This window comes from Cebus imitator, unplaced genomic scaffold (assembly GCF_001604975.1).
Source record: "Cebus imitator isolate Cc_AM_T3 unplaced genomic scaffold, Cebus_imitator-1.0 Scaffold14, whole genome shotgun sequence".
Taxonomy (NCBI): domain Eukaryota; kingdom Metazoa; phylum Chordata; class Mammalia; order Primates; family Cebidae; genus Cebus; species Cebus imitator.
In genome coordinates this window covers 8,534,159-8,561,975 of record NW_016107329.1, presented here as the reverse complement: position 1 = coordinate 8,561,975, position 27,817 = coordinate 8,534,159, and the positions used below count along the sequence as shown (strand labels likewise).

Genomic DNA, 27,817 nt, shown 5'->3' with positions numbered 1-27,817 from the left:
TCACAGTTGTGGTAGCAGAAGGTTTTCTAGAATTTTCTAGATGTTACTACAAGTACTTTTTGTACATCCATTACATACAGAAGAAAGAGCTGCCTGGTGAGCTGATATTTTGGCTGTGGCCCTACTATGTCGTGCATGTCAGCTGACTCTAATCTACCCACAGATTCAACTCATGCACAAAAACAGACGCAGAGCTGGGAGGAGAAGGTAGCACTTAGATGGAAAAACGTTTTCAAATTCAAAATATTTATTACCATTGAAATTTTATTTTCTTGAGTGCTGTCCGGTTCACTTTGGCTTCACATGACTTCTGCTTATTTAAGAGTCACAGTTGTGGTAGCAAAAGGTTTTCTAGAATTTTCTAGATGTTACTACAAGTACTTTGTCATTGGGAAGCATATTTCTATTTCCACAAGTCTCATAGCCTTGTTGTACTGTATGCAGTGCAGGCAATGGGAAAATAAATATTCAATGAATGTCAATGAGGAAAAAAAAAGAAACGAGGGCTGTTTGTGTATCACTCATTCGAATTGAAGGACCAGCGACATGGAATGAGCTACGTTTTCCATATTTTATGTATTTCCTGTTTATTTTCATAGTAAATTATGAATGGCTTAAGGCTGCTAAATATTTTTCTTAGGTTACTTTGGAAAAGACAAGGGTTTCTGAAGTTGTGACACATTTCTGTAGCTGCCTAGCATTACACTTGTCAATTGATTAGACCATTTGGTTTCAAGAGGTGCTGGTAAACTCTATTTATGTATTCTCCTTTTTCATGTCTAAGGGTGGGACTCCACTCAGGCATGTAGTGGGGCAGTGTGGTTTGGAAAGGAGGCCTCAACACACGCTGACCTTGTACGGTTGACCGCAGTGTCTCACAGGGTCCTGGAGGGATAACGTTTGTGCCACTGCACAAACACCGGAGCATGTCATTGAGAAACCATGGCTTTGGCCAGCAGCCGCCAGCTTTCCTCTGTGGTGTACCTCATTTTCTCTTCTTTAACCACAAATGTTGTGCTGGTGTTTATAGGTAGGTCCTTTGGAAGTGGCATTTATGGTTTGCAGAGTAGCATTTTGGGTCTACCAGCCATTATCTTCCATATTCTTATGGAGGGTTTTAGCTGCTGTTCTGCTCACATTTGCTCAGGACCTTGGACGGATGTCACATGGAAGCCTCCCAGCTGGATCTCTGACCATTTGTCAAATGCAGAGAGGGTTTCTTCATGATCTCTCCCACACGTTCATTATTCTGAAGGGTCTATTACATGCTGTTTCTATTTACATTATGTCTGAATTTTCAAACCTGGTTTTAAAGATACAAATCAGATAATATTATCCTTAGAGGGTGATGTTTTCAAGAGCGATTTCTGTGGGTTTTAGGAGCTGTGCAGCAGCATTTTAGAATCTATCATTTATAAATAGTATGAATCCTTCCATTTATTTTTGAAAAGTGGCTTTGCAAGTGAGTGCAGTTATGAAAACTACACTTCAGTTTCATTCTGGCTGGCTGGGATTAGTCTAAACATGAAGAGTTTTTAAAGACATGTCTGCTTTCTGGCAAAAGAGACGAACAGCTCTGATTGCTGTCATAAGAGAATATTTAATAGTCCCTCTGTGAAATGGAAGTAATATTAAATTAATCAATAGAACGCACTTGTTTGGTGCATCGTGCATGGTTAGATTCTGTCCCACAGGAAAGAATATCTATTTGCTATCCTTGTTGCTGGAAGTCTTGGACGGCCTCCCTGGTCTGGGGCGTGAATGGGATGTAGCTGGGTTGGAGCGGGTGCAAACCCCTCACTGCATGGCCGACCTCCACATTTCCAGTTGCACCTGTAAATACTCCTGGGGCTCAGCCCTCCTTAAACATCCTAGGTCCTCAGACTCCCTGAGCACATTCTCAACTCCATATTTGGTTCCCTGCTTTCTCCATCTGGAATTTCCTCTTTTGCCTTCCTGGGCACTGACATCCTCCCAGTGGTTCTGGGTGCCGAGGTCCAGTCCATCTGCTCCCTCGAGGGCGGGGGTTCACACTGCCTGCCAGTCCGTGACACGGCAGCACCGCTCAGCACGTGGCCGTCCTCCTCCGCCTTCTTCACTCTTCCGCCCGGCATACCGTCCTAGTCCACACTCATGTTCCTTCTCCAGCATCTTGTGGTTTTGTCGCAATCATCCTGTGGAGTCATTTCATTTTATTGATGGGCTTTTCCCCCTAGACTAGAATATGCCCGAAGGAAGAAGCCACGCCCTGTTCACCCTGTCGCCTGGGGCCAGGACAACTCCTGAACACCGTGCAGGGTTATTTAGCTGTCCTGTCTCTAGCTGAGGATTTCATGGGGAGGAGGCTGAAATGATTGACTGCTGGATCTGGGGTCTTTTTTGCATTAGAATTTTCATTTTTTCTATGGATCAATGAATTTAACCTTAAGTTAGATAAGATTTAATGGATAATAAGAACATGAGATATGCAGTTTGATTCATAGAATAAAAATCTTTCCATCAAATTTGCCTAATTGAGAATAGAATTGCCAGCCAAGAAAATGAGACCTATCATCTTCTGCTGTCATAAGGCCAGCCACAGTCTTTGCTTTCCTTTGCCTCCTTCCCTTCCCTCTCTCCCTTCTCCTCCTCCTCCCCTCCTTTCCCCCTGCTCCTGGTGGAATCGCCATGCCTGCAGCTGCGCTCACTGGGAGACCTCCTGTCTTCCCCCATGACACTGCCCTGCCTCCCTCCCGTGCACTCCCTCTCCCTGCTTCCTGCCACTAACCTGCTCTCGCTCCCATCCCCAAGGACAAGGACCCCTGGCAGGGCTCCTCACTTCTCTTCCTCCCTCATGCTAATCCACTTGACACAAGTCTCACAGGTGAATGTCAACAAAGTCCAGAGAATGGACTCAGTCTCCCTCAGCTCTAAACTTTTAGACCCTCCCCAAGGCTGGCTAGAAAACGGGCTGGAATCCACTTGGCCTTTCGTGGTCACAGGCAGCCGTCCCACCAGCATCCCTGCAGACTGCTGCCTTCAGGCAGCCATGTGCAGGGCTGAAGCCGGCACGAGGGCTGTTCTGCCGGCACACAGACCTCTTCCCCGGGAAGTGTGCTCCTGCTGGCTTGCCCAGCCACCTTCCTTGTAATGGGCTTAGCCTGGCAGGGGCCACAGCTCCTCTCCTCTTAGCTGGCAAGCTCCTCGAGAACACAGCTCATGCTAAGTCTTTCCCCTCCAGATGGCAAGTACGGTGCCAAGCGCATAGTAAGTGCTCATTAAATTGCTACCAAGTGAGTAGGGGTGGCAGGCCTGTTCAGCCACATATTCCCCAGTTCCGCAGAAAAGGGGGGCTTACCTGTCTGCTTTTTAGAAGAGAAATTTATCTTTTTAGGATGGGAACACACAGAGAACAGGGGAGGTCATATAACTTGGGTTACATTCCAGACCTCCACTGGAAGAGATTAGTGACGTCACTATTCTGGGGGAGAGGATGAACACAAAATCAGCAATGATTTAAACAACTGAATCATTTAAGAAGGAAAGTGGTAATCCCGCCACCACTGGTTTTATGACACTCTGTTTTTCAGTTGCATGTCCGTCATACTTGAAATATTTCACTAGTCACTCAGGCTTTTCATGTTTCCTTTTAAAGTGTGTTACAAACTGTAAGGCTCCTTAAAGGATCAGCTGGTGGAACGCAGTGGGGTAAATAGAGCCTGGGCGCTGCCGAGTCTTCCTCGGAGCAAAGCCGCCCTCCCGGCTTCCTGCTGTGTATCCTTCCCAGGAGCAAAGGGAGCCTTCCAGATAAGCTTCAAAGAGAGTTCTGTGGGTGGGAAGCTATCTGCATAATCCCTCCTGATAGCCGCCCCGCCCCGTAAACGTATGGACCATGGCATTAACGAGGCCATTGGTTTGGAATTTCTCGTTTGTGACAATATGCAGTGCACTTCCTGGACCACAGAAAGACAGACAGCAGACGTTGTCTGAGTGATCCTTTGGTTTCAAATCTAGACCCAGTGAGGAGTTCTTCTGAAGGTTTAATGCATAAAGGTGTGGGTGGGGTCAGAGGGTGTGGAGGTTTCCACGTGTGGCATCATGTTGTCACCCAAAAAGTTTTAGATTTTGGAGCATTTTGGAGTTTGGATTTTGGGGTTAGCATATTTCTTTACATATTTCCTTACAACACCTGTAGCATATTTCTTTTATAAACCTTCTCCTACTCCAATTTAATCACAATGATGGGCATGAAGACAGCACATTATACTTTATACATATACATACACAAATACATGTAATTATGTAGAGTACGTATGATTATGCGTAGAAACATGCTTTTGAATTAAATATTATTATAAATTTGGAGATTGTAGATGCAATAGATTAATTTATTTGGCCAGGAGTGGTGGCTCACTTCTGTAATCCCAGCACTTTGGGATGCCAAGGTGGGGTGGATCACTTGAGGTCAGGAGCTTGAGACCAGCCTGGCCAACACGGCAAAACCCCGTGTCAACTCAAAGTAGAAAAATTAGCCAGGCGTGGTGGCAGGCACCTGGAAACCAGCCACTTGAGAGGCTGAGACAGGAGAATCACCTGAATCTGGGAGGAAGAGGTTGCAGTGAGCTGAGATGGTGCCACAGCACTCCAGCCTGGGCGACAGAGCGAGGTTCCACCTCAAAAAAAAAAAAAAAGTAATTTATTTTTGATCAGGAATTAATGAAGAAGACACTTATATCCAGTTGTTGGAATTTCTGCAAGTCTTCCCGTAAATGAGCTATCACTTTTTAGATAGCAGTTATAGACTCCTTTATCAGAGTCAATGCTATTGGTACTAAGAAGAATTAAGGCAGAGAAGACTGTGCCTCTGCTGTAAGTCAGGCATGGGTTCAAGGTCTTTATGCTATCAGGCTGTGCGGCCAAGATCTCCAAAGTTGAATTCCCGTCTGCCTCAGGAATGTGCTGTCTTGCTTCTGTACCGGCTAGCACCTGTGCCTCCTGGCAGCCTGTTCTGTCTCTCCCTCATCCTGGGTTCTTCCTAGGTGAACAGCTCTGACTTTTCACAACTTGGCTGAAGTGCGCCCTACTGTGGGGGTCCCCAAATCTCCCTCTGGCATGCCTGTGGGTCCTGCTCACCTCCCTTGCAGCCCACGTTGTGTTGAAATTTCACCTTTCCTTATCTGGCTTGCTCACACACTCAGCTCTGTATTCTTACCATTGAGGGGTGCCTGGCCCATGCAGGCATGCTGTAGATGGGAAGTAAATCTCACCACCTGTTGAGAAAGTATGACTGGGCACTGCCAGGAGCTGTGAAGGAGCGCCTGGCACAGGCTTGCGGGTGCCGCCCCTGCCCCGCCTGCTCACCCCAGTTGTGGGCATGGGGCCTGGAGGCTGTCTTGCTTGTGCTGGGCTTGGGAGACAGATGTTGAAAGTGAAGGCAGACATCCACGTGGTTGGTGCAGGCCAGGGTGGCACCAGGGTGTGGCAGGAGTAGACCGTGGAAGATGAAAACCAGGAATAGCCAGAAGAACTCCCTGTCCTTCAGCACCACCGGGGAGCCGCACAGCTTCGCAAAGTTGGAAGAAATGGTCCAGCATCTGTTTTTCATGCCTAGCTGGGTAAGTTTGCTGTTCTTCAAAGGTTGCCTGTAAAACAGGCAATGGTGGAATGAAGGGGCTAAAGATGAAAGTTACAAAGGAAGGGAGCAGGGCCGGTGAGAAAAGAACCCAGGGAACCGGGGAGAGCAGCTAAGAGTGACAGCGCTGGGGAGGGGGAGATTCCTCCTCTGGAATAAGGAGTTTCAGCCTCATGGAGAGAACAAGGCGTGTCTCAAGTCTACACATTTTCCTGGAGCTGACCTTGGTTTGGGATGGGCTCCATGGGTACCGCATGCTGGGGACGCCTGGCCTTGCCCCCCGGGTTAGTGCGTCAGGCCAGTGACTCACAAGCATGGGAAGGCTCGCCCCAGGTCATGCCTCCCGGGGGCGTTTCCACCCCGGGGTCCCAGCGGACACACAAGCCCACCAACTCATTTCACACACAGCCGTCCAAGGACCCAATGACCCATGGCAACTCATCATCGTCACATCTGCTTGAGGCTGGACAGAGACCAGTGACCTGGAGGCGAAGTGCTGGCCTACATGGCCGTTCCCTCCAGGCCGTCTCATTCCCTGAGCGGGAACATTTAACGTCCACCCCCGTTTAGTGGGAGAAAGGGAAGAAGAGAAGTGAAACATGAGTCAACAAAATTGTATGACGGGGAAAATGAGACCAGAACTGCCGTCACATGTTGATCCTAAGAGAAGCCAAGAAAACTCCCTCAATTTCCTCAAGGCATGCTGTTTGCTGGGCACCCTTTCAGCTCTGCAAACTCAGTCTCTAATGAGAAGCATAAGAGAGCGTGCATCTCACATGTACAAATCTTAGTCATGCTACAGCACAGAGAGACACATGTTACATACGACAGATTCACTGTTTCTCAAATTTTTTGTGCTTTTTCCCCCAAGAATGTATCAACACTTGTTTTCAAATTAGAGCAGAAATATTGTGTAACTCTAAACAGTAGTAAGGACTGCTCTGCTTCGATGTCTTCCATTATTAAATGGAACAGAAATATTTTGACTTCTGCGAGAATATGTAAGGGAGAAAAGTTAATTTTACCTTTAAATCCACAATACTAAATATATTTTGGGGAGTTGAAAAATGTGTAAATGTAAGCTTTTAAGAAATCGTTATTTGTACTGCAACGTTTGGCTTATATCTTACTATTTTGTTAGCAATTTTAAAATTCTACAGACCCATTTTTGGAGGGCTAACTTCTGTTGAAGTCTAGAAACTTACAGAAACATACCAAATGTGAAGGGCACAGTTGAGTGCACGTTTCCTGAAGTGAACATAGCCATGGACCCAGATGATGAACCAGAACGTTACCAGAAGGCAGGAAGTCCCTGGGGTCCCCTTCTAGTCATTAGCCCTGAGAGTAACCACTGTCCGACGTCATCTTGCTAGGCTTTGACCTTTACACAGATGGACTCACCCAGTTTGTCCTCTGTTGTACCTGGTTCAGCTTGCTCTGGGTGCTGTAGCTGGCCTGCCCCGGTGTGGCCAGGGACTTCCCTCCGTGAACACACACCATCGTTTCTCCACCCCTAGAACTGTTTCTAGCTGGGGCGATTGTGGATAGTGCTGCTGTGAACATGCTTGAGCATGTCCCTTTTTCTCTAATTTTATTGAAATACAGCAAAGTGCAAAAATCACAAGTGTGCACCTCAAGGAATTTTTACAGATGTATACACCCGTGTAGTCACTGCCCGCAACAAGCAGAGGGTGTCTCCTGCACCCCAGAAACCTCCCTCATCCCTGCCTTTGCCACCCCTACAGAAGGTCATCACAATTCTGACTTCTTTCCCCATAGACAGGTGGCCCGGTTCTTGAACTTAGTGTGGTGGGATCATACATAGTGTGCTGTCTTTGGAGAAGTTTTTTAGGGCACTGCTGGGCCCTGGGGAGTCCAAGAGAGCCATTTCGCAGAACCTCATAGCCACACGGTATACACAAGCATGACGGAAGCAGCACAGGCCAGCAGGACAGAAGCTAGGAAGTCCATCCTCCGTCACTCCGTGAGGTGCCACCATCCTGGGGCTCTGTGTGTGCTTATCTTTTATTCACCACACTAGCATGTTGTGTGTGTGAATGCAGCGGAATTTAAATAATAGAATTGAGTCCGGGCACAGTGGCTCACACTTGTAATCCCAGCACTTTGGGAGGCCAAGGTGGGTGGAACACTTGAGGCCAGGAGTTCAAGACCAGCCTGGCCAACATGGTGAAACCCCATCTCTACTAAAAATACAAAACATTAGCCTGGCATGGTGGCCCGTGCCTGTAATCCCAGCTACTTGGGAGGCTGAGGCAGGAGAATCACTTGAACCCAGGAGGCGGAGGTTGCAGTGAGCCGAGATCGCGCCACTGCACTCCAGCCTGGGCGACAGAGCGAGACTCCGTTTAGAACTGAAAAGCTCAAACCCCGGCAGCACTTGATAAGGGTCAATGTGGTTCTGTTCAAGTTGCCTCAGTTGGAGAAATGTGCCAGTGAGTCCCTGCTGAGTGGCCGTGGGGATTATCCCTGGGAGCAGATTTTCAGGGAAGGAGCCAGGGCCAGGGCGCAGCTTCAGCAGAGGCTGCCAAGCAGCTTCCAGAGGGGTTGGGAACGTTCCACTCACAATCCCACCGGGAGCGTGTGAGGCCCACGCTTGCTGCTAACGTTTAATTCTGCCCAAGTAGCCCTAAAACACAGTCTCTTGACTCCATCCATTTATTAAGTTGCCTAGGTAATCATTCAGAAGGCTCCCTGAGGAAATGCTGCAACCAGGAAGAGCCCTGGACGGCAGTATCACCAGGAAAGTATTTTGACATTTTGCACAGCATAGGGAATGCGAGAAAGAATTTGAAAGATAAGCTGTTTAGACTTGGCAGATCTCCACATGTCCCTATTTGGTGGGATGTGAAACACATAAAAATTGTTAAAGCTGTGATGTTAAAGGTCTATCTTCCATCAAAAGCAGGAAAAAAATCAGAAAATTGAGAACTTCATCCTGTTTAATTCCAAATATGCCCTCTTCAGTAGACATGTCCCAGTTAAAGTGTATAACACTGCACCCTTCTTCCCTCCCTCCCTCCCCCTTCCATCCGCCCCTCCCCCCACACACACAAGTAGCATAGCAGCTGGCGTTCTTCGGTTAAGTTAAAAAGGCATTCTCCAAACAGAATGAGTGAGCTTCCTCCGGAATGGAATTCACTTTAATGTTGAGAAGGGCGCCCCCTTGGTCCGTAGATCAGAGAAAACCAGAAATAGGCTTGATTTCATATTAAAACCATTGACTTCTCTTCCTCTCCTTCTTTCTTTGGCACTTGTACTGCGTATTGTAAAATCTTTGTGTATTTTTAGAACTTAATATACTTTATAACATTAATACTGATGGTGCATTTCTGAGTATCTTCATTGGAGCATGAAAGAAAAGCCTCACAATTTTAATTGTTTTAACATACCCTGAAAAGTTTAAGAGACTTTTGGAGACTATAAAAGAGCTGTGGTCTGGGGATTACTCTGTAGTACCTTTTGCATTCCTGTCATATTGTATTTTTTGTTTTCGTTTAAAGCTGATCTCTGCTGTTGAAATTATGTGTGCATGTGTGTGTCTGACAGAATCCGCTGGGGACTCTTAGTATTCTTTTTTTCTGTTTCAAACACAGTTAATTCAGTTCGGCGTCCATTTGAGACAACGTATTATACTCTGTAGGCCACATGGTCTGCAGGGAAGAGGCTAAAAGGACTTTCAAAACTGACTTGGTTTTCATGAAGTTTGTCTACTGTTTTAGGAACGTAAATAATAAATTCCCCCCCAACCTCGAGACTTTTCTAGGGTCCTCTTTTTCTACATTGGTCTGGGGTTCCCATGTTGCTGTTGTCCATGTCTGGTCTGCTTATATAAGAGAGACTGAGCCCCCCACCGTTCCTGCCTTTGAGAACTCTCAGCCATATTCCCTGTCCTCCAGTAAGAGACCGACTTCGTGACCGACCTTCATCCTCCTGACCCCTTGGGGTAAGTGCGTGCCTTGCAGGCAGACAAAACAGGCGTTGCTCCGGGAACTTGGAACTCATTGACCCTAGAACACCAGTGAGGGGAAAACCAGGAAGAAAGAGAATGAGTAGTGCACAGAATGTACCAGCTCTTCCTGTTCTAGATCTGAAACAGATGGAATGGGAGCTCCTGCGTGGGGCCAACATACTCCAGACACGGGGAGAATGCACAGCCCTCATACGGGCCCTCAGACGTGCAGCCAGCAGGGAGCGGGTACAGTCACCGGCCTGCATATATCTCTGGATTTTTCTGAGTCCAGATGCAAGATGTGATTCCTCAAGAAATGATGAAATGGTGACATAGCCTTTCACTTGTCAGGTCACCAATGACATTGTGAATCTGGGAAACCTGCATTAATTATGTACCCCTTTCAAACATAGTAATTTACAACAGAGAATTAAGACTTGCGTTGCTCACGGCTTTTGTTTTAATTCACTATTTCAAGCTTATACGTTACCCCTGTCGGAAAAGAGGTACTCAGGTCATCATTCGTATTTTTTTTAGGAGTGAACCCTTGAATTGCAGCTAAAATACCTTTATATGCCAGGATAAAATGGAGCATAAGCCCTTACGTAACAGAAATTAGAAAGGACAAGAATAGTGATATTTCAGAACAGATTTTATTTAACAAAGTAAACATGTATGTTAGAATATTTGTCTGTCATTCTAAAAGCTAGTTTTTTATTTTTAATTTAACAAAACCATTTACATAAAATGCAAGGCCACCCAGAATGTGACACAAAAATCATGGTCTTAGACATCTTTTGTTCTGAAAAGCTGACCCTAATTTAGATATTTTTGGAATGATCAGTTTTTTAGAATTGCCTTCTAGGGCCAGAATTGATAATAAAATTCCCTACATGAATAAAGCCATAAATGTTTTTGATCTAGGATTTAAAAAACATGGTTGCTTATGAAAAAGCATAAGTGGGTAGGGGAAGGCCAGGGTGGGGGCTTAGTCCTTCCTCATCTCCCATTTTCCCTGGTGCTCTTAGGACCTGACGTGGTCCCCGGGGGTACAACTATCCACCGCAGTCTCTTATCTGCAGTCCCCAGGAATGGAGGCATTCATGGATGGCTTTAGGGCATAGTTCAGAAATTCATTTTTATAACCTCCCTCACATAGCAGAAAGATAAGCTTCTGAGATTTTATCAGCGTTTCAGAAGAGAAAACTCTAGAGCACCCCATAGCCATTTTCAGCTTCAGTCCTTTGGCTCCCTGCTTCATCTGCTGTTTCCCAGAAAGCAATTGACCCACCAGCCGAAAATCCACACTGCTTCAGGCTGGTGTCGAGCTTCTGCCAGCCAAGTCCAGGTGACTGGTGGACATTCCCTAAATGGATTCTGCAGATACATGAGACTCAGCCTGGTGGGTTTTCTTTTCGATATCTGCGGGGGTCGGAGGAAATACAGCAGAGTTTAAAGAGCAGAGATGTGTTTCTAAACCTGGCTCAAAAGCAAACAGGTTGTGGGCAGTGGCATAGTCCCAGCCAAGGATCTGCCCCAGAACCCCAGAGGCTTGGAGGTGACCTGGTGATGGAAGAGCTGCTCCGGGGGGCTCCAGGAGCCAGTGCACTCCCGAGTCCCCAGCTCTTCCTTGGCTACTCTGTGACCTGGTGCAGTCAGGCAATCCTTGCCAGTTCCGTTTGGAGCTCTGTCCCACAGCGCTGTCGTGCAGGAATGCATCACTGTGAGCTGAGGTGCGCGGAGCCACTGGGTTTCCACCTTCAGTTGTGATTTAAGGTTGCTTAGATGGGCAACACCAGTAACAGCACCAAGAACACAACCGTAACTGGTTACTGATTTCCTCAGTTCTAAGATGTGCATTTATTAATGTTTTAACAATGCTGAAAATGGGATAGATCTAACAATTGATAATGTGTCATTCTTTCATTAGTACCATTCTTTATTTCTTAGTGTGGGTTTTATAATTGCTGTAGTCCTAGATGAAGTACAGCCGACATCAGGCTTACTTCTAGGGAAGCCTGGTGTGAGCTGTATGTGGGGCTGGCTGTCCCCAAAGCACTCAGGGTGTACCCGGGAGACACAGAGGTAAGTGAACAAGGAGAAACGTGATAAGCCTGACAATAGAGGCATGCAGTCAGCACTTTGCAGGAGGCAGGTAGGGAGCAGGTGACCCTCACCTGGGGATTAGACACGTGGTAGTGCTGGCTGAGTCAGTACCTCTGGTGAGCTCTCTCAGTACTGGTATTTGTCCGTTTTGGATGGACCTCCTGGAGTCCAGGTTACAGACTTCATCATCTCTTTGGATGCCTCTGCGTGGTCGCCAAAACCCAGATTATGAAGCAAATCTGTGCACATGGATTGATTTAAAATGTTAGGAGGTTATGAGAGTGTAGGCTGAATATTGCCTAAAATGTGAGTCAGAGAAAAACACAGACCCATCGTTTCTGGAGTTTGCTTGGACTGTTGTCAGCTGTCCCCATTTCCAAAATATAAAATTGAGAACAGCTTACTGTCTTGGAGGCACTTGTTCAGATTTAGCTTTTCAAAATAAATGTCTCCAGATGTGACTGTTTTGTTCAGAAGTCTCAATGGTGATGCAGCTGAGGCTTGACTTTACTATGTTGTTAAAAATAGACACTTTGCATGATCACAATACTATTCGTGGCATGATTTTATTTTCAGGAAACGGTGATCACCTGAAGTAGAATATGAGTAAACATTTTGTATCAGACTAAAGCAGAGCCTCTAATAAAGCTTATTGACCACATTATTCACGCCATACCTCTTCACGTTCTGTCCACAATACCTGTGTCTGTCATGGCTAAAACTGGGGTTCTTCTAAGGAAATCGCAAATGCGTGTATGTACGGTCACGTCTTCTATCCTTTCGTGTGATGGCCGTTTCACACAGTAGACGTTAAAGCTGGTTTCTAATTTCCACTTTGTCCTAGCATGTTATACTAAACCTTCTAATTCAGTTTCCACACCTATAAATGGGGATGGCACTACCTGTCTTGAAATGACTGATGACAATGAATAGGATGACAGCGGACTGCGTGGCGCCCGGTCGGCGTCTGAGCGCACGGTCGTCCGCTTCCTCCCCAGCTTTCATCACATGCCTGGATTTATCTCCTCGCGTTTTAAACATGAATGTTTATTTTAGAAGTGAACTACAGCCCTGCTGCGGTGGCTCACTCCAGCAATCCTAGCACCTTGAGAGGCCAAGGGGGGTGGATCACCTGAGGTCATGAGTTCAAGACCAGCCTGGTCAACATGATGAAACCCTGTCTCTACTAAAAATACAATAAATTAGCCAGGCGTGGTGGCGGATGCCTGTAATCCCAGCTACTTGGGTTGTTGAGGCAGGAGAATCACTTGAACCTGGGCGGTGGACGTTGCAGTGAGCTGAGATTATGTTACGGCACTCCAGCCTGGGCAACAAGAGTGACACTTCGTCTTAAAAAAAAAAAAAAAGAAAGAAATGAACTACAAGAATATTTTGTTGTTGGCTATTCTTTAATGGGACATTCAAGCTTTAACTGAATTCAAAAAGGAGTTCTTTAAGATTTGGGCGTAAAAGGCAGCTCATTCCTTTATTCTGTCTCTGTACAAGCTTCCTTTGCATGGCTGTGTGTCCCCGGGACCGCGTCCTCGGGCGCTCTCAGTCTCCCGGTGGTCTCATGCCTGACACCTCTGAGTAAGAAACACAGCGTTTTGGTAGGTTTGCAAATGTGGGTGGTTCCCTGCCAAAACCATCCCCAAGGGAGTCAACGTCAAACAGAGAAATTCACAAAGGACAGAAAATATAGGTGACATTGTTCACTTTTTGGACGAAGTAGCACTTTGATTTGTACCACTCAAGGATCTTTGTTTTGTCTATTTGGGCAAGGGATCCGCATGCTGAGTGGAAGCGCATGACAGCCCCGTGGAAATCAGGGCAGATAAGACTGTGTCCCAAGGACGGGGCAGGCTTCTCTCATTAACAGGTCAGCCTGCCAGAATCACCTCCATTCACAGATCTGCCTCGCTTTGAAAGTGTTCTTCTATTTAAAGGTGTTTTCTCTTCCTTCCAGGGTGGCTGTGCTGGCTCTGGCTGCGGTAAATGTGACTGCCATGGAGTGAAAGGACAGAAGGTGAGTAGCCGAAATTCAAATCACAACTTTCCCTCTTGAATTGGACAGCACTGCACTGACATTAACTGAATGATCAGCAATTCAGGTGAAAGCCGTATTACTGTTTTGGTAATTATTTCTCCAGAGCCATACAAATGAAGCAAAACCAGGCTGGACATTACTTCTGAGTAGTGATATGATTATAATAGCTATTCTACAAAGACTGTAATAGTACATGGTAGTTAATGAAGAAAAAGATATTGGGTTTATTTTCCTTTTTGACTCTAAGAGGAACAAGTGTATTGGCAGAAAATCTGTTGAACTGATTGTACTTTTTGGAATTGAGGTGTAAGGACTAATTTTAGCATTTTTCTGGAAAAAGGAACTAGTTTCTATTCTACTTGAGGGCCTTCGGTTCAAATTAGTATTTTTAAACCATTTTTTAATCCATCACATGCTTGTCTATATTTATTTATAAAAATATTGTTTGGAAAACGTAGCGTTTCCCACATGTAAAATTAAAATGTATTTCTTTCTAAGGAGGCTCTCCCCCTTTCTCTCATTTAAGAACAAGGGATCCAGATAAAGGTAACTTTCTCTGGAAGGCAAGTTGAGTCTGTGCATTTCAGTTGGCTGGAAGGAGGGCGCCTGACTGTTTTTTATCTAGGGAGCAGTGCAGTGTCCTAATACTGTCTGTGGGTCACCATGGAAGCCAGGTGTGGCCATGAGGAAATGCCACCACCTTAAGCCACTCGGCCTCTGGTGCAGGTGCGCACAGCAGCTTGGGACCCTGTAGACTGGAGTGTGCTCTGTAGGACACTGTTTCCAGAAAGCTGAAGGTGTCACTCCAGCCAGTGTGTGAATTCTTACCTGCCGCCCTGGCATGCCAGAGGTTTTTGGGGCCACACTCTCATGCTTTTGAAATTCAGAAGATTCTACTTAACAGAAAATTCTGTGGTTTCTTTTTGGCTGTTTGCTGAAATGCCAACATTATTATTTTTAAAAATATGCCTGATAGTTGGTGGCACTAGTGTCACCTGGATAGTTTTTGGATAAGTGAAGTGTGTAAGACAGTTTCACATCTTTCCTTATTGACTTAATTCATCTTCATGCTCTGTTTGTTCTCTTACTTTGGAATTTTTTCTGGCAATTTCCAGTGTGCCTGTTCAAGTGTTATTTTAAAGTAGAGGCAAGTGTTTCTCATGCCACATTTTGTTGAAAATCTAACCTGAAATATACGCGTGAGTTTGTCAAACTCATAAAAAAGTCCTTAAAGTTATAAAATAGAGAACTTTGGGGTACCGACTAAGAGGAAGTTAAGGCCTGTACATGATTACTCTGTTTTTCATGTGCTTTGAGGGCATCAGGGCTGGAGCCAAGTCGGCCTTGCTTGCTCTGAGGGACAGCAGGGTTGATGTCTTCCTCCGTTCCCATCTGCTTCCGTCTAGCTGGCAGGCCTTGGTGGGGGACCTTCCTCGGCTCTGGAGCGTTACAAACTTTCTTATTCTGTCCACGCCTATAAACTTTCACATATATATGTTTTAGGTCGGGCATGGTGCTCACGCTTGTAATCCTAGCAGTTTGGGAGGCTGAGGCAAGCGAACCACTTGAAGTCAGGAGTTCGAGACCACCCTGGCCAACATGGTGAAACTCAGTCTCTACTAAAAGTACAAAAATCAGCTCGGCGTGGCGGCGTGAGGCTTTGGTCCCAGCTACTCGGGAGGCTCAGACAGGAGAATCACTTGAACCCAGGAGGCCAAGGTTGCAGTGAGCCGAGATCGCGCCACTGCACTCTAGCCTGGGTGACAGAGTGAGGCTCTAACTCAAAAACAAAACCCCAAACCCAAAAAACTTTAAATTTTTTTAGCCTAATTTATTTCAATTTTTTCCAAAAATCCACTCATCAAAACATGACAAGGGAGAATGATGGAGTGTAGCCTTCCGACCTGTCAGCTGACGTCTAGAACCAGGTGACACCCCTCAAGCGGCCCAAGCCGCTTCCACTCCGAGTGGACTACAGGTGTGCGGAGCAGGTGCTCTAGCACCTGGCCTGAGGGAAAGGGCCTCCATCATTTTGTCTCAACATTGTTTGGGGAGGAGCCCTGGGGCGGCCCCCTCCCGAGTGAGGTCTGTGCCTGTTGTGGCATGGAGCCTGCATGGGGCCTGCGCCCTGCTCAGGACAGGAAGGCCGGGAAGCGAGGGGCCAGGTGGAAGTTGTGTCCCGAGGGAGGTCTCATGCCCGCTTCCTACAGGGGCCAGCTTCAGCCTTGACACTGGGAGTCAGCAGAGCCTGGCCGGGACTGGGATGAAGGGGCAGGATCTGCTTTCCTCCTGGTGGGGCCTCAGCCAGGTTTCCCACCAGGGGACCCTGGCCAGGGACCCCAGCACCTCCAGGCCTTTTTTCAGCCTGAGCTGCTCCTGTATGCTCCAACCTCTCCATTGCCAACTTTGGGGTTCTTAGTTTTTTTTTTTTATTCCATAAAGAACATTTAAAATAAAATGCTAGCAAGCTCTGCCTTAGACCATTCTGAATTTGTGACTTAAGAGGCGATAATTGAATTGATTCAGAAGGCCTCTTGTAACCTTGGCCTAGGGCAATAGCTAATGGTTTAGTATTCTATCATTTTAACAAAAATAGACAAGGTCTACTCTCTTCTCATCTTGAGCATAAACATTTCAGGTCCTATGGTTCACACAGCTTTGAGAAGGGGAAAGAGCCCTTCCTGCCACTGACAAGGAAATTTTAAACTTCCCCTTATTGTCTTGGAAGTCCTGTTAAAATAATCAATTTCATGATGTGAAACGCCTCAAGCTTCACTGAGCTAAGGTTTCATATCTGGTTCCCCTTCTCTCATCTCAAAGTCAGCTAAGAAAGAAATGTGCTTTAGGCTGGTGGGTCAGGAGGAGAAATGGACCCACCCCAGTGGCTGCCACCTTCTACGCGCTTTCAGAGTGCCCCAGCTCTAGAAACACCGACCAGTGTAACAACAAAATGATTGGAATCATAGAATGCGAATCTGCTGTATTAAATCACTGGTTTAATTAGGAGCTACAGCGGAACACCTTCTATCCTCATACAGGTTATTTTGATATTCCCAAATGTCTACACATTAAATTGATTTTACTTTGTTGTTCTTAAAAACAGGACAGTAGTAGGCCCAGCTCAGAGGCAGTGAAATTTCCCTGGCTGGGTCAGAACATCACAGCCTTAGAATTTGGAAATCATTTCCCATGTCTTTTTGAGGAACACTTGAACACTATTATTTGCAAACCACCAGTATCCTCAACAGAAACTGGAATATCTCCAGTGCAAATCTCTTTTGACTAAGTCCTGCTTTCTACAGAGATATGACACAATGGGCAGGATGTCTTATATTCTGTAGATACCATAAATACATTTCAGTGCAAATCATTGCAGGTTTTATAATCTCATAGTTATCACGTAATCAATAAATATGTGGTAGTTTGATCTGAGTTCATCAGTTAAGTTCAGCAGGCTTCTACCGGATTTCATAGAATCTTTGCTGAGTTGTTTATTTTCCCTCTTGCCTGGAAAGGCCACTCCTGTCTTCAGATGTTTTCTGTTAGGTAATTAATTTGGATGTGCACACAGTGGCTCTGTGCTCCTTGGAGACACAGCAGTGTGGGAATGCTATCTCCTTAAACTGATTAGGATTTTGAATGTTTGCCTTCACAGAAATAGCCAAAAGTTAAGCTCTTCTTTTGCTTGATAATCTGATTTTCTCAACTTTTTAAGATAGTAGGAAAGGCAGCACATTCCCAGAAGTTACTGCCTTACACTAAGGAAATTAACCATTTATGTTTTGCTAAAACAGCGTTTTCACAAGGCATCTTTCAAATAATCTAACCTGGGGGCCCACGTTTCCATAACACTATCACCGTAATCTGTGTCCCTGCAGTGTCCAAAAAAGGGAATTTCAAGTTAAACTAGAGAGGGAAGACTGATGGACATTAGTAAATAACAAGGTGAGAGGAAATTATCAGATTCTAGGAGAAGCAGTTGAGAAAACAGATACTACAGTTTTTCTGAGAAGGAAGTGATCCCTGGGACCTGGAGCGTAAAATCAAGTGACAGCTTCCCAGCTGCAGTGGGACCCCAGCCTCTCACATCGCTAATTCACCAGACTCGCTTGGATACAGACTAGGTTCACGTGTCACACATATGTGTGAAGATGCATGTTAATTGAACTGCATTCTTCCGAGAAAACAGCTCTTGGGACCAGTTGATGAATGCTGTCCTAGCAAACATTTGATGGTTTCTACTGTAGTGACTCTTGGAAGGGACATTCCCAAGCCAGTCTTGTGAGCACAGTCTTAAGCAGATTTGTAGCCTTGCTAGTGAATAGTGACAACTGTGTGGCTGTCTATATCTTCTTGTAACACTCTAACCCTGCTGATACCCAGATCCTTGGCAAAGATGTAGAGAAGCGGCACGTTATCCTGTTATTACTGATTAGACTGTCTGTCAGTCACAGCTCCTGTCCACATTGGCTCTGCACTGCAGCAGTGTTGTCATCAGATAGGACAAGCAAAGATTGCTTTCCAAGCAGAGAACTTTGAAAATGGTATTGCTGTCTGTTTGTCTAAAATGTGTACGTTATCTGATTTGAAAGGGCTGGAGAAGTCTGTGGCCAATCTGGAAGTGATTTCATTTCTGGCCCAGAGAAATCTGGGAAGAATTTCATGTTGTGTATGGCTGAGTTTCTAAGGATGCCCTTTACCTTGCTATGGCGAAGAGTTTGTAGCTTTACCAGCCATTTAGTGCCTAGATATTTGACACAATCGATGCATGTCTACGTCACACCTTCGTATAAACCTGTCTCTCTGCATCTCAGCATTTGGCTCTAGCCACTGCTTTTACACAACAGATCTAGGCCAGGATAGGAAAATCCTGGCTTGGGAGTGTCAGAGCAAGAAAGAGAAAGAGGCTGTACCTTGGGCCAGGCCTGGGTCTGAGTGTGTTTTGTGCCCTAACCCCAACCCTTTGCACGTTATTACAGTATCTACTGCACAGTGGAAGAAAGCAGCCAGCCCAGGCTTTTCCTGCTTGGTGGTATGGACAGCTGAGTGCGATAATTTTTGGTTGTGGATCTGTCCTGTCCTTTGTAGGACACTGAGCAGCATCCCGGTCCCTATCTATTAGATGCCATAAATGTATCTCCAGGTGATGCTAAGTGTCTCCTGGTGGGGAAAGAAGGGTTGCAGACTCACCCTGGATTGAGAACTGTTGGCCTAACCCCATCTTTCATAGCTAATAAAAGATAAGTAACAGGATTCAGACACTAACAAGAGCATGACTCAGTTTCCTTCAGATAAGCAGATCCTAATCTGAGGGAGTCTGGCCAGTTGAACACACAGCTCAGAATATCCCGATGTCTTGAGCAAGTTCCTTTTCTCTATCTAACTGACTCCATGGTGGATATCCCGCTCCCCTGGCCACGTGCCAAGGACAGCAAGCCTTCCGAAGTCTTTCTCTAATGGTCAGGGATGGCGAGGATTGCTGGAGGACCGCAAAGAAATGAACCTGTTCCTCTGGGGCCAGGGGCAGGCCTCCAGTTCCTGTTCTAAAGGAACTGATGTGGGCCTCTGGGCTGGCAGGTCAGGAGGAGTGGGTTATTTGTTGAACCAGATGCCTGGAAGCTCCTCTAAAGGAGTCAACGTGGGCCTCCAGTCTGGCTTAACACATAACTCACAGCAAGCCCCTCGTGTGTGACAGGGGGCAGGTCAGACGGTCAGCAGCCATGTCTGCCCCACTCTCCCCTCCTGAGACGGGTTAAGGGTGCCCAGCCCAGCAAAACGCACATCCCACCCCATTCAGGAGTGCTTTTCCCAGTGCATTAGGAGTAAAAATCTCTCTAAGGGGAGGGCATTTTGAAGTAAGCCTTTTCAGGCCTGTGAGAGGGCTGCAGAAACACCCCCAGAGTGAGCACTGGGTCACCCCTGCCTTTGGGAAATCCCGGTATAGACTCTGCTCTGCAGGAAGCTCCCTGTTCTGCTTGGAGGCTGGTGATCTTCACGGCTTCTCTGCAGTTCCCCAGGATGCGGGCCTGGCCGTGCTTCTCACGCATCCTCTGACTCACGATCATGCACTTGGGCCTCCGCCTCCTCCGCAAATGGAAGAGGGTCTTCTTTTCCCTCTTCACAGGCTGCTTAGACCTGGAGAGGGACTGCCTCTGCCATCCGTAGATACATGATTAATTAATCAGCGTGTGTTTTTCAGTCGTTACTTTGCTGGACACTTTGAGAGATGCCAAATAAGCCTTCTTAGTATATCTCTCTCAAGGACATACAAAATAAGAAGAAAAACATTATCTGTAAGGAATGCCATCAATCTAATACCTAAATACAGGAAGAGAAGAGGCTAGATTGTCCAGTGTGTTGAATTAGGTGTGCCATTTTACATTGATTGTTTTTTATTAGCTTCCACTGCCAGAGACACTGAAGCATCTCTGTGACGAGGAGTGTGTAGGCCTGAACTTGCATGCTGTCTTTTCACACCTCACCCACAACATTCTAGTCGCTTTTGTGCTACATTGTAACAGTTGTCAGTGCCTCAGAATCTAACACTGCCTTTAAGGTAAGGGACGCACTTTCTTTTAAGATCATAAATTTAGGGTATTAGTTGTAATTAAATTAGTTGTAATTAAATCTTAGATGAAAGTCCTTTTTGAGACAGGGCCTGTACTTTATTTGTATTTTTGTAGAATTCAATAATCTTCAATTTATAAATCTATTTATTTTCATGATCTTTCCTCTAATTTACACATGGGTAACAGCAGACACACTTACAGCCATGCTTTCATTATGAAATTAAAACATACAAGAGCAGAGTGCTTTAAATCTTCCGCTTTATACGTGGACTGGCCCTCCTTCCATTCCTTGTTATTCCTAGTATCTGTGTAGAATAGATTTTGATCTTCAATAATTATTAAAGAACAATGATTATCTTCTTGTATGGTTATCTTTCTTGCATGTCTTCTCTTTTGTATGCATTGTTTTGAACAGAATATTTAAAAATTTTTTCTATAAATTACATTAACCATTGTTTTAAATGTTAAAGTTGTTATGCTTCTTCTTAGATATTAAATTCTACACAAATATTTTTGTGTAGACTCTTTGAAACTTTGCATAAGTTAATTCACTTGAACTAATAACAGTGAATTATTAATAACAACAGTAATTTATTTTTTAAGTACTTAATATTCGAGAGGCATGGTGCCAGATTTGAATTAGTGAGAATTTCAAATCTAGACCGTTTAAAAACAAATTCCATTTTCTTACTTACAAGGTGTGAAATATATACTATAAAATCAAAATGCACAGAGTGCTCCTTAGTATACAATACTAAGGGGCTTTTAAAAATAAATGTGAGATTTGTTTAGGTAGTGCATTAAGCAGATTTGAAATTACTTCTAATATTTTTGAGACTAATCGAATATCTTTGTTTATGAATGTTTTGAATATTCCTGAGAGACAATAGTGTCTAGTTTAGCCTTTCCCAAAATATGACCATCAGACTATCTTTAGGATGTCAACAGATGTTTCCTCTGGGATGAAACAGGGAAGAGGTTCCAAGGACATGGCGTTTGGGGAAAACTGAGTTCAGGTTAAATGGACGTTTGTTTTTTTTGGCCTGGGATGTCTCAGAACCTTTAATAAGACAGTGTATCATCTGGACCTTCCATGGGCGCTGCATCTTGTACAGTTCCCCGCACTTATTTGATCCCCTTTTTTTCTTTTTCCTTTTTTTTTTTGAGATGGAGTCTCACTTTGTCACTCAGGCTGGAGTGCAGCGGCATGATCTTGGATCACTGCATCTCTTGGGTTCAAGCGATTATCCTGCCTCAGCCTCCCAAGTAGCTGGGGTTATAGATGTGCACCATCACACCTGGCTAATTTTTGTATTTTTAGTAGAGACAGGGTTTCTCAGCATGTTGGCCAAGCTGGTTTCGAACTCCTGGCCTCAAGAGATCTACCACCTCGACCTCCCAAAGTGCTGGGATTACAGGCATGAGCCACTGTGCCTGGCCTGACTGTTTTAATTTCTCAAGCCAGGAATGGCCTTTGTGAAAGAGTGGCTTGGTGGGTAAAACCCTGATTCTAGTGTGAGTTCCCCATCCACCCACTGTGTTTCACCAAGTTGTTTTGACCAAGTTATGCTCTGACCTAGAAATTCCCCAGAGTTGCTAAAAGAACTGACTAAAGGATGCTAGGCATAAAAACACTTCAGAAATTTAAAACGTCATATGCAGGGACTTGTGTGGGTCATGTGAGTCGCAGCTGCACGTTGAAGTGGCGATAAATGTGAGGAAAATGTGCTTGCTGGCTCAGTTCTAGACAGTTCCATGGACAGAAAGGCATAGACATGGGTCCCTGTCCAACTAAGTGTGTGCAATCGCAGATGGAGGCCGGAAAACCAGAGAAACGGACCCTTTCCACCCACGACAGAAGCACCCCCGGGGCCTAAATTGAAGGGACGTTAGAATGTTCTGAGAATCTTGGCAGGACCATTAGGTAGTGTTTGTAGCTTTTGGATGCTTTTGGTGGATGGGAAAATGAGATGGGCTCACTTGGGAGGTCTGCCTGAAGTTTTCATCCAAATGTCTAATCAACACTGTGGTTTTATCATCCATTTCCGGAATCATTATCCTTTAAAATGTGAGGAAAATTACTCTCCTTTTCTTCAGTTCCCCAACTTTTCCTACTACCGCTGCGAGCTTTTGTTGCCAGCGGTTTTTCCCAGTGTGCGTGGACTTACAGACGTCCGAACGCCTCCCTCCCCTTGGCCAGCCTTGCTTGGTCTAGCTGTTATTGAGAGGGGAACATGCGTGAGATGTCACTTTGTTTTTGCCGTCTAATGGATTCCAGCCCCCTGAAGTATCTGACTTTGACACTCAGGCTCATCTTCAGGGTCTGAGAGTGTCTTCCCCCTCCCCCCTACCCCCATTAGCTGGTTACATGGTTTAATGTATTACATTCTTCTCCTCCTTTTCCGTGTTTTGTCTGGCGTGTGCAATGCCAAGACTTTTCCAGATGTCCCGCGTTTCCTATTTCCACATACTGCACATGAATCATCATCTGGCAGAGGAATCGTGAGAATCCGTGTGATCAGCGTGGGTTCCCACATTCACCTACTTTTGTCTTTTTTGATAGTTCTTTGAAAACAATGAATTAAAAAAAAATACGCCTGAATCCAAGGCTAAAATATCAACAATGTCCCCTAGAAAAGCCACTGGAAGCAGATCCATGCCGAATGGTTTATCTTATTCTGTACACGAGGCCCACCCGTCGCTGGCTCCCCTGTGCCTTGGATGTCACTGACAGGCACACGTCCCCTTCCCGAACGCGGACGGTGACTGTGCATTCCCATTTCCAGGTCTGCTTCCTACATCCGCCCATTTTAAAATCTGCCCCTTTGCCCTGCGCTGTGGGACGGACCTGTTAGACTCAGGAGAGACCATCACACAAATTGACGACTCTTGATTTGCAGCTGTATTTGGGGCTCACTGCATCTAGTGCAGCTTTGAAAATCGGGAGCTAGTTCTGTTTCCATGTTCAGAAGCAGCAGCAGAAAACCAAGCATCTTGAATGGGAGATCACGTGCCGTGCTGTGAAAGCACAGAGCCCTCTCCGGGAGTACAGGCTGTCTCTGCTGTGGCCCAGCACTGGCAGCCTCCGTCCTGACTATTTATGGGAAAAATGATTTTTTGTAAATACAATCTTGACAAAACATTGGCTGGCAGGAAAGCAGCTTTCTTTTCAGAGGAGCAAAATGAGACTGTATATTTTAATTCAAGATCAAAGACTTAACATAAAAGAAACCCTGACAAATGAAAACTGGGCAATTGGATTTTCCTCCTGTTGGCTGGTAGAATATTTTGAGCATTCAAATATGTTTCTAGACAGCAAGTTATGAGGCTAATTATGTAGGTGGGTGTGGAGAACTGCACGCTCAAAAATGGCACTCACAGAATCCCCATCCTTATGAAGTGGTTTAGCACAATGTGCAATTAAACAAAGGAAGAATTAGTCAGAGTTAATGAGCAAACCAGATGACTCTGGGGACGTGGTGCCCCTTTGTCATATTTTTCTCCCTTTGGCAACATGGTAAAAGTATACTTGATATAGCTTAGCCTTGGTTAATCACATCATTTTATGAGTTTAATGCTAACTGGCCCCAAATTCAATGATTCTGGATGTCTTCACATGAGAATCTGACACAAGAAACTAACAGGGATTCCTGGCTAAGTTCTAAAAAGCTGTAATAAAATCATTCTTGGGTTAAAGACCCTTGGTAGGGTTTTTCCTTTATTAGCTATTTCTGCAAATAGGTGAAGATAATGAATGATAGATGTGAATTTCTTCCACGTGTCCTGTTAGAGCTGGAGGATTTCACCAGAGAGTTTTCTGTGGGCATCCCAGTTGGCATGTTAGGGCCTTAGGTTAGTTTGCCCTCCTAGGTGAGAAACCCACAACCCTAAGACTTCAGTTCCCAGGTCTGTGACATGTGGCGATGTGCTTGATTTTGAAGTGGTTTTCCCGAGAAGATTGGTCAAGGAATGACCTCTGTCCATAGTCGATCCAGTAGGTTCCTCGAGCTGGAGAGCCAGTGTCCCCTCATCCCAGTGGCCCCTTGTCCTGTGAGCTGGGCTGGGCTCCTCCTGTGCTAGTGGGCCTGGGTGGTGGCCAGTGGCAGTTGTGGCGCCTGCCCTGCAGGTTCATGATGGAAGATGCAGGCCAGTAATAGCAGGATTGAACCCCTACATGAACACTCTGCCAAGACCTCTGGGTACAGAGAAGGCACAGCTGTGAGAATGGATGTCCCATGGGCAGAAATTGATCTGCAGGGGGCAGGGAAGGGCAAACCCAACAGTCACTCACAGGCCCCAAAAGCTCAGGCAGCGGCTCAGGTGCCGCGGCCCTTGCGTTAACGCCTCAGACCCCCTTTCCCTGTTTCTCATCGGGTTTTTCCTGATTTGGAAATGTTGGTGCTTTGAGAAACGTCCATGGACAACTGTGCCTCCTTACCTCTCCCTTCTGACTTCCACGCACAAGAGTCCAGAACATCCAAACATTCCACATTTCCGTGAGTGTGAAACTGTCACGGTTTGTCTCTCTGTGGCCCATGCGGGCTCCCTGATCTCATCCATATGGCCGGGGCAAAGGCGAGAGGCACCCGGTGGACCTTGTTCCTAGACTGGCTGTCTCCTCGCCATGCGGGCTGGAGATGCCGTGTGTGCTTCTGAGTCAGGGCTTTGGGCTGCAGCACGCTGTCTCCGCGTTCTTGGAGTTTTATCGACGCAACGTCATGAGTCATCCTGATGGGGCTGATGAAGGTGAAAGGTGTTAGATCCTGCCTACTGATTGGGAGGAGAGGCTGGCTGCCCTGCCCTGAATCTGGATGTAGAGGCCCTGGGTGCAGGGATGCACCCTGTCCCACCTGGACCACGTACTGGGAGCCCTGGGAGCAGAGGTCCTGGGTGGCTGGAGGCGTCTTCACTTGGCCTCTGCACGTGGAACCTGCATTTCTTCGCAGGAGACTGTGGCTCCACAGATGTCCTGCCTGCCAGGGCCGAGGAGCAGACCACAGGGGAGCTTCCAGCAAACACCAGAACAGCACACCGGTGTGACTGGGGCAGAAAGCAGAGCAGTGTTTTCTCTATTGTGGACCTTTGACAGGGACTTGGGCAGTGCGTGGCAGGGGCTTCTGCAGGAGGCTGGGGAGGCGCCTGTGGTCTCAGAGGAGCTGGACCACCCTGCACCACCTCACTCGCCCGCTTTTCCCTTCTTTCCTTTTAAAATTTCTGCCCTTTCTGTTCCTCCCACCACGAGTTCCCAATCATTTCCCCTCTGCTTTTCTTTTCTCTCTGTTCAGGGCTCATGTACCCCTGCGTGATTTTCCAGGGTATTCCCACTCCTGCCACCTGTGGGCTTTGTCCTCTCTACCCCACGTGTGCATGCACACACCACACACACATGCACACACCACACACATGCACATATCACACACACATGCACACACCACACACATGCACACACCGCACACACGTGCACACACCACACACATGCACACACCACACACGTGCACACAACACACACATGCACACAACACACACACGCACACGCGACACACACACGCCACACACACGCACACGCCACACACATGCACACACCACACACACATGCACACACCACACACATGCACACGCCACACACATGCACACACCACATGCATGCACACACACATGCACATGCCACACACATACATATACACCTACCACACACATATACACACCACACACACCATACGCATATGCATAGAACACACACATGCACACACCACACACACATGCACACATCCATGCATGCACACACACATGCACACACCACACACATACATATACACCTACCACACACATATACACACCACACACACCATACACATATGCATAGAACACACACATACACATGCCACACACACAGACACCACACACCACACATACATACCGCACACACACATAGCACACACACATGCACACCACACACACATACATGCTATGCACACCATACACATGTACATACCCCTGGCACACACACACTTTCTTCAGGAACCCCCCAGGCCTTCACCACGTGGCCTGAATGGCACCCTCCTATCCACCTGCTTCAGGGGTGGCTCTGCTGTTTTTCCCTGAGTGGGGATTTTGGAGGGTGCTGGTCTTGGGCACTCAGTGTGGACTGGATGCTGTGGATGCTTATTTGCTATCCCGAAATTCTGGGCCTAACCCACGGCAGGACATTTATGTGGACTGTCAAATCGCTGTTAAGAAGATGACTGCTTTCCCTCTGTTTCTTCGCAAAACATGCTGACTCCCTGTGGAGAACCAAGGGTGGGTGCCTGTAGGTTTAGAATTCCCATGAGAGCTCAGCGTGTCCACCAAGTTGACAACTGTATATCTGGGAGTGAAGGAATAGCTGTCTCAGGATGCTTGGCTGGCCGGCTGTCTCTTGCCAAAGAGGAATTGCTTCAGTGATGTGACTGAGACCTCAGACCCTGGGAGGGGGGTCCGGGGTGCGGGAAGCAGGTGTCCCCGACCTGCCTCTTAGTGCAGCTTCTCTCCGTCTGTTTCTTCATCTGTCCCTCTCTCTCTGATGCTGTGTGTGTGTCCACCATACGCACACTTGGTCATCTGTCCTCCAGTTGATAGAACTTTAAAAAAATCCCCACATACACGGGGAAATGTCACATTTACATACTCTACCATCTGCTTTTATTAGAAAGTTAATACCTCATAATTTACAAACTGTAACCCAATTGTTTTGTTTCCACGTCTTAGTTCCTAGCCAAAAATCTCAATATTTTAGTCAACTGACATGAAGTAGTTAAGAAAAAAAGGCAGGAAATGGTACTGTAAGTTTAATCTTTAAAACATCTACAAACTAGGCATAGTGAAAATGGCATTAAATAAGATTTTACTGATACAAATTTTTAAATAATGGGCCACACCTTGGATTAAAATATATCTCCACATTACCTTTTGGAAACAGTCTTGCCAATTTGATGAACAGCATTGAGGTGAAGAGAGATTACCAGCTCAGGGAAGACCATTTTTAAGTATTTATGAAACAGCCATTTATTGTCTTAATTATGTACCAATATTTGGTATTGAGCTTGCAATTATATGCTTTTCTTATCGATCCAGTTTTAAAACCAAGATTGTAAGCAAAACACAAAAGAAAATAAAACTTCAAGATGTTGGCTTAATTTCTTTCTTTGGGTGACTGTGTTTGTTTTAAAGGATTTAATAGTGTTTACTTAAAAGAGATTAAAATTCAGTTACTTATTAATTTAGATCAATCTCACTACTGCTTTTTCAAATTAATGAGTTAGGTTAATAGTGGGTTTTGTAAAACCTCCAGCTCTGCTGAGATTACATTGTATTCTATGGGCAAAGTTGGTTTGTCAAGTTTTAACTGCCTTAGAACGGTTCTTATCTCTGAGATTCCGAGTGTGATTAATGGGGTATTGAAATTCCTGCAGCATCCTGGGGTGAAATGTTATCAGTGATAAGATACAGACAAGTAACTTGCTTGGGAGTAAGGAAGT

At 45.9% G+C, this 27,817-nt stretch overlaps 1 protein-coding gene across 1 annotated transcript in view; it reads left to right on the top strand.

The window, feature by feature from the left end:
* COL4A1 (collagen type IV alpha 1 chain) overlaps positions 1–27,817 on the top strand; it is a 149,647-nt gene that overhangs the window by 47,472 nt on the left and 74,358 nt on the right. Inside the window, exon 2 of the mRNA XM_017501855.2 lies at positions 13,654–13,713. Coding sequence (XP_017357344.1) covers positions 13,654–13,713 — 60 coding nt within the window. The remainder of the gene's footprint in view (positions 1–13,653; positions 13,714–27,817) is intronic.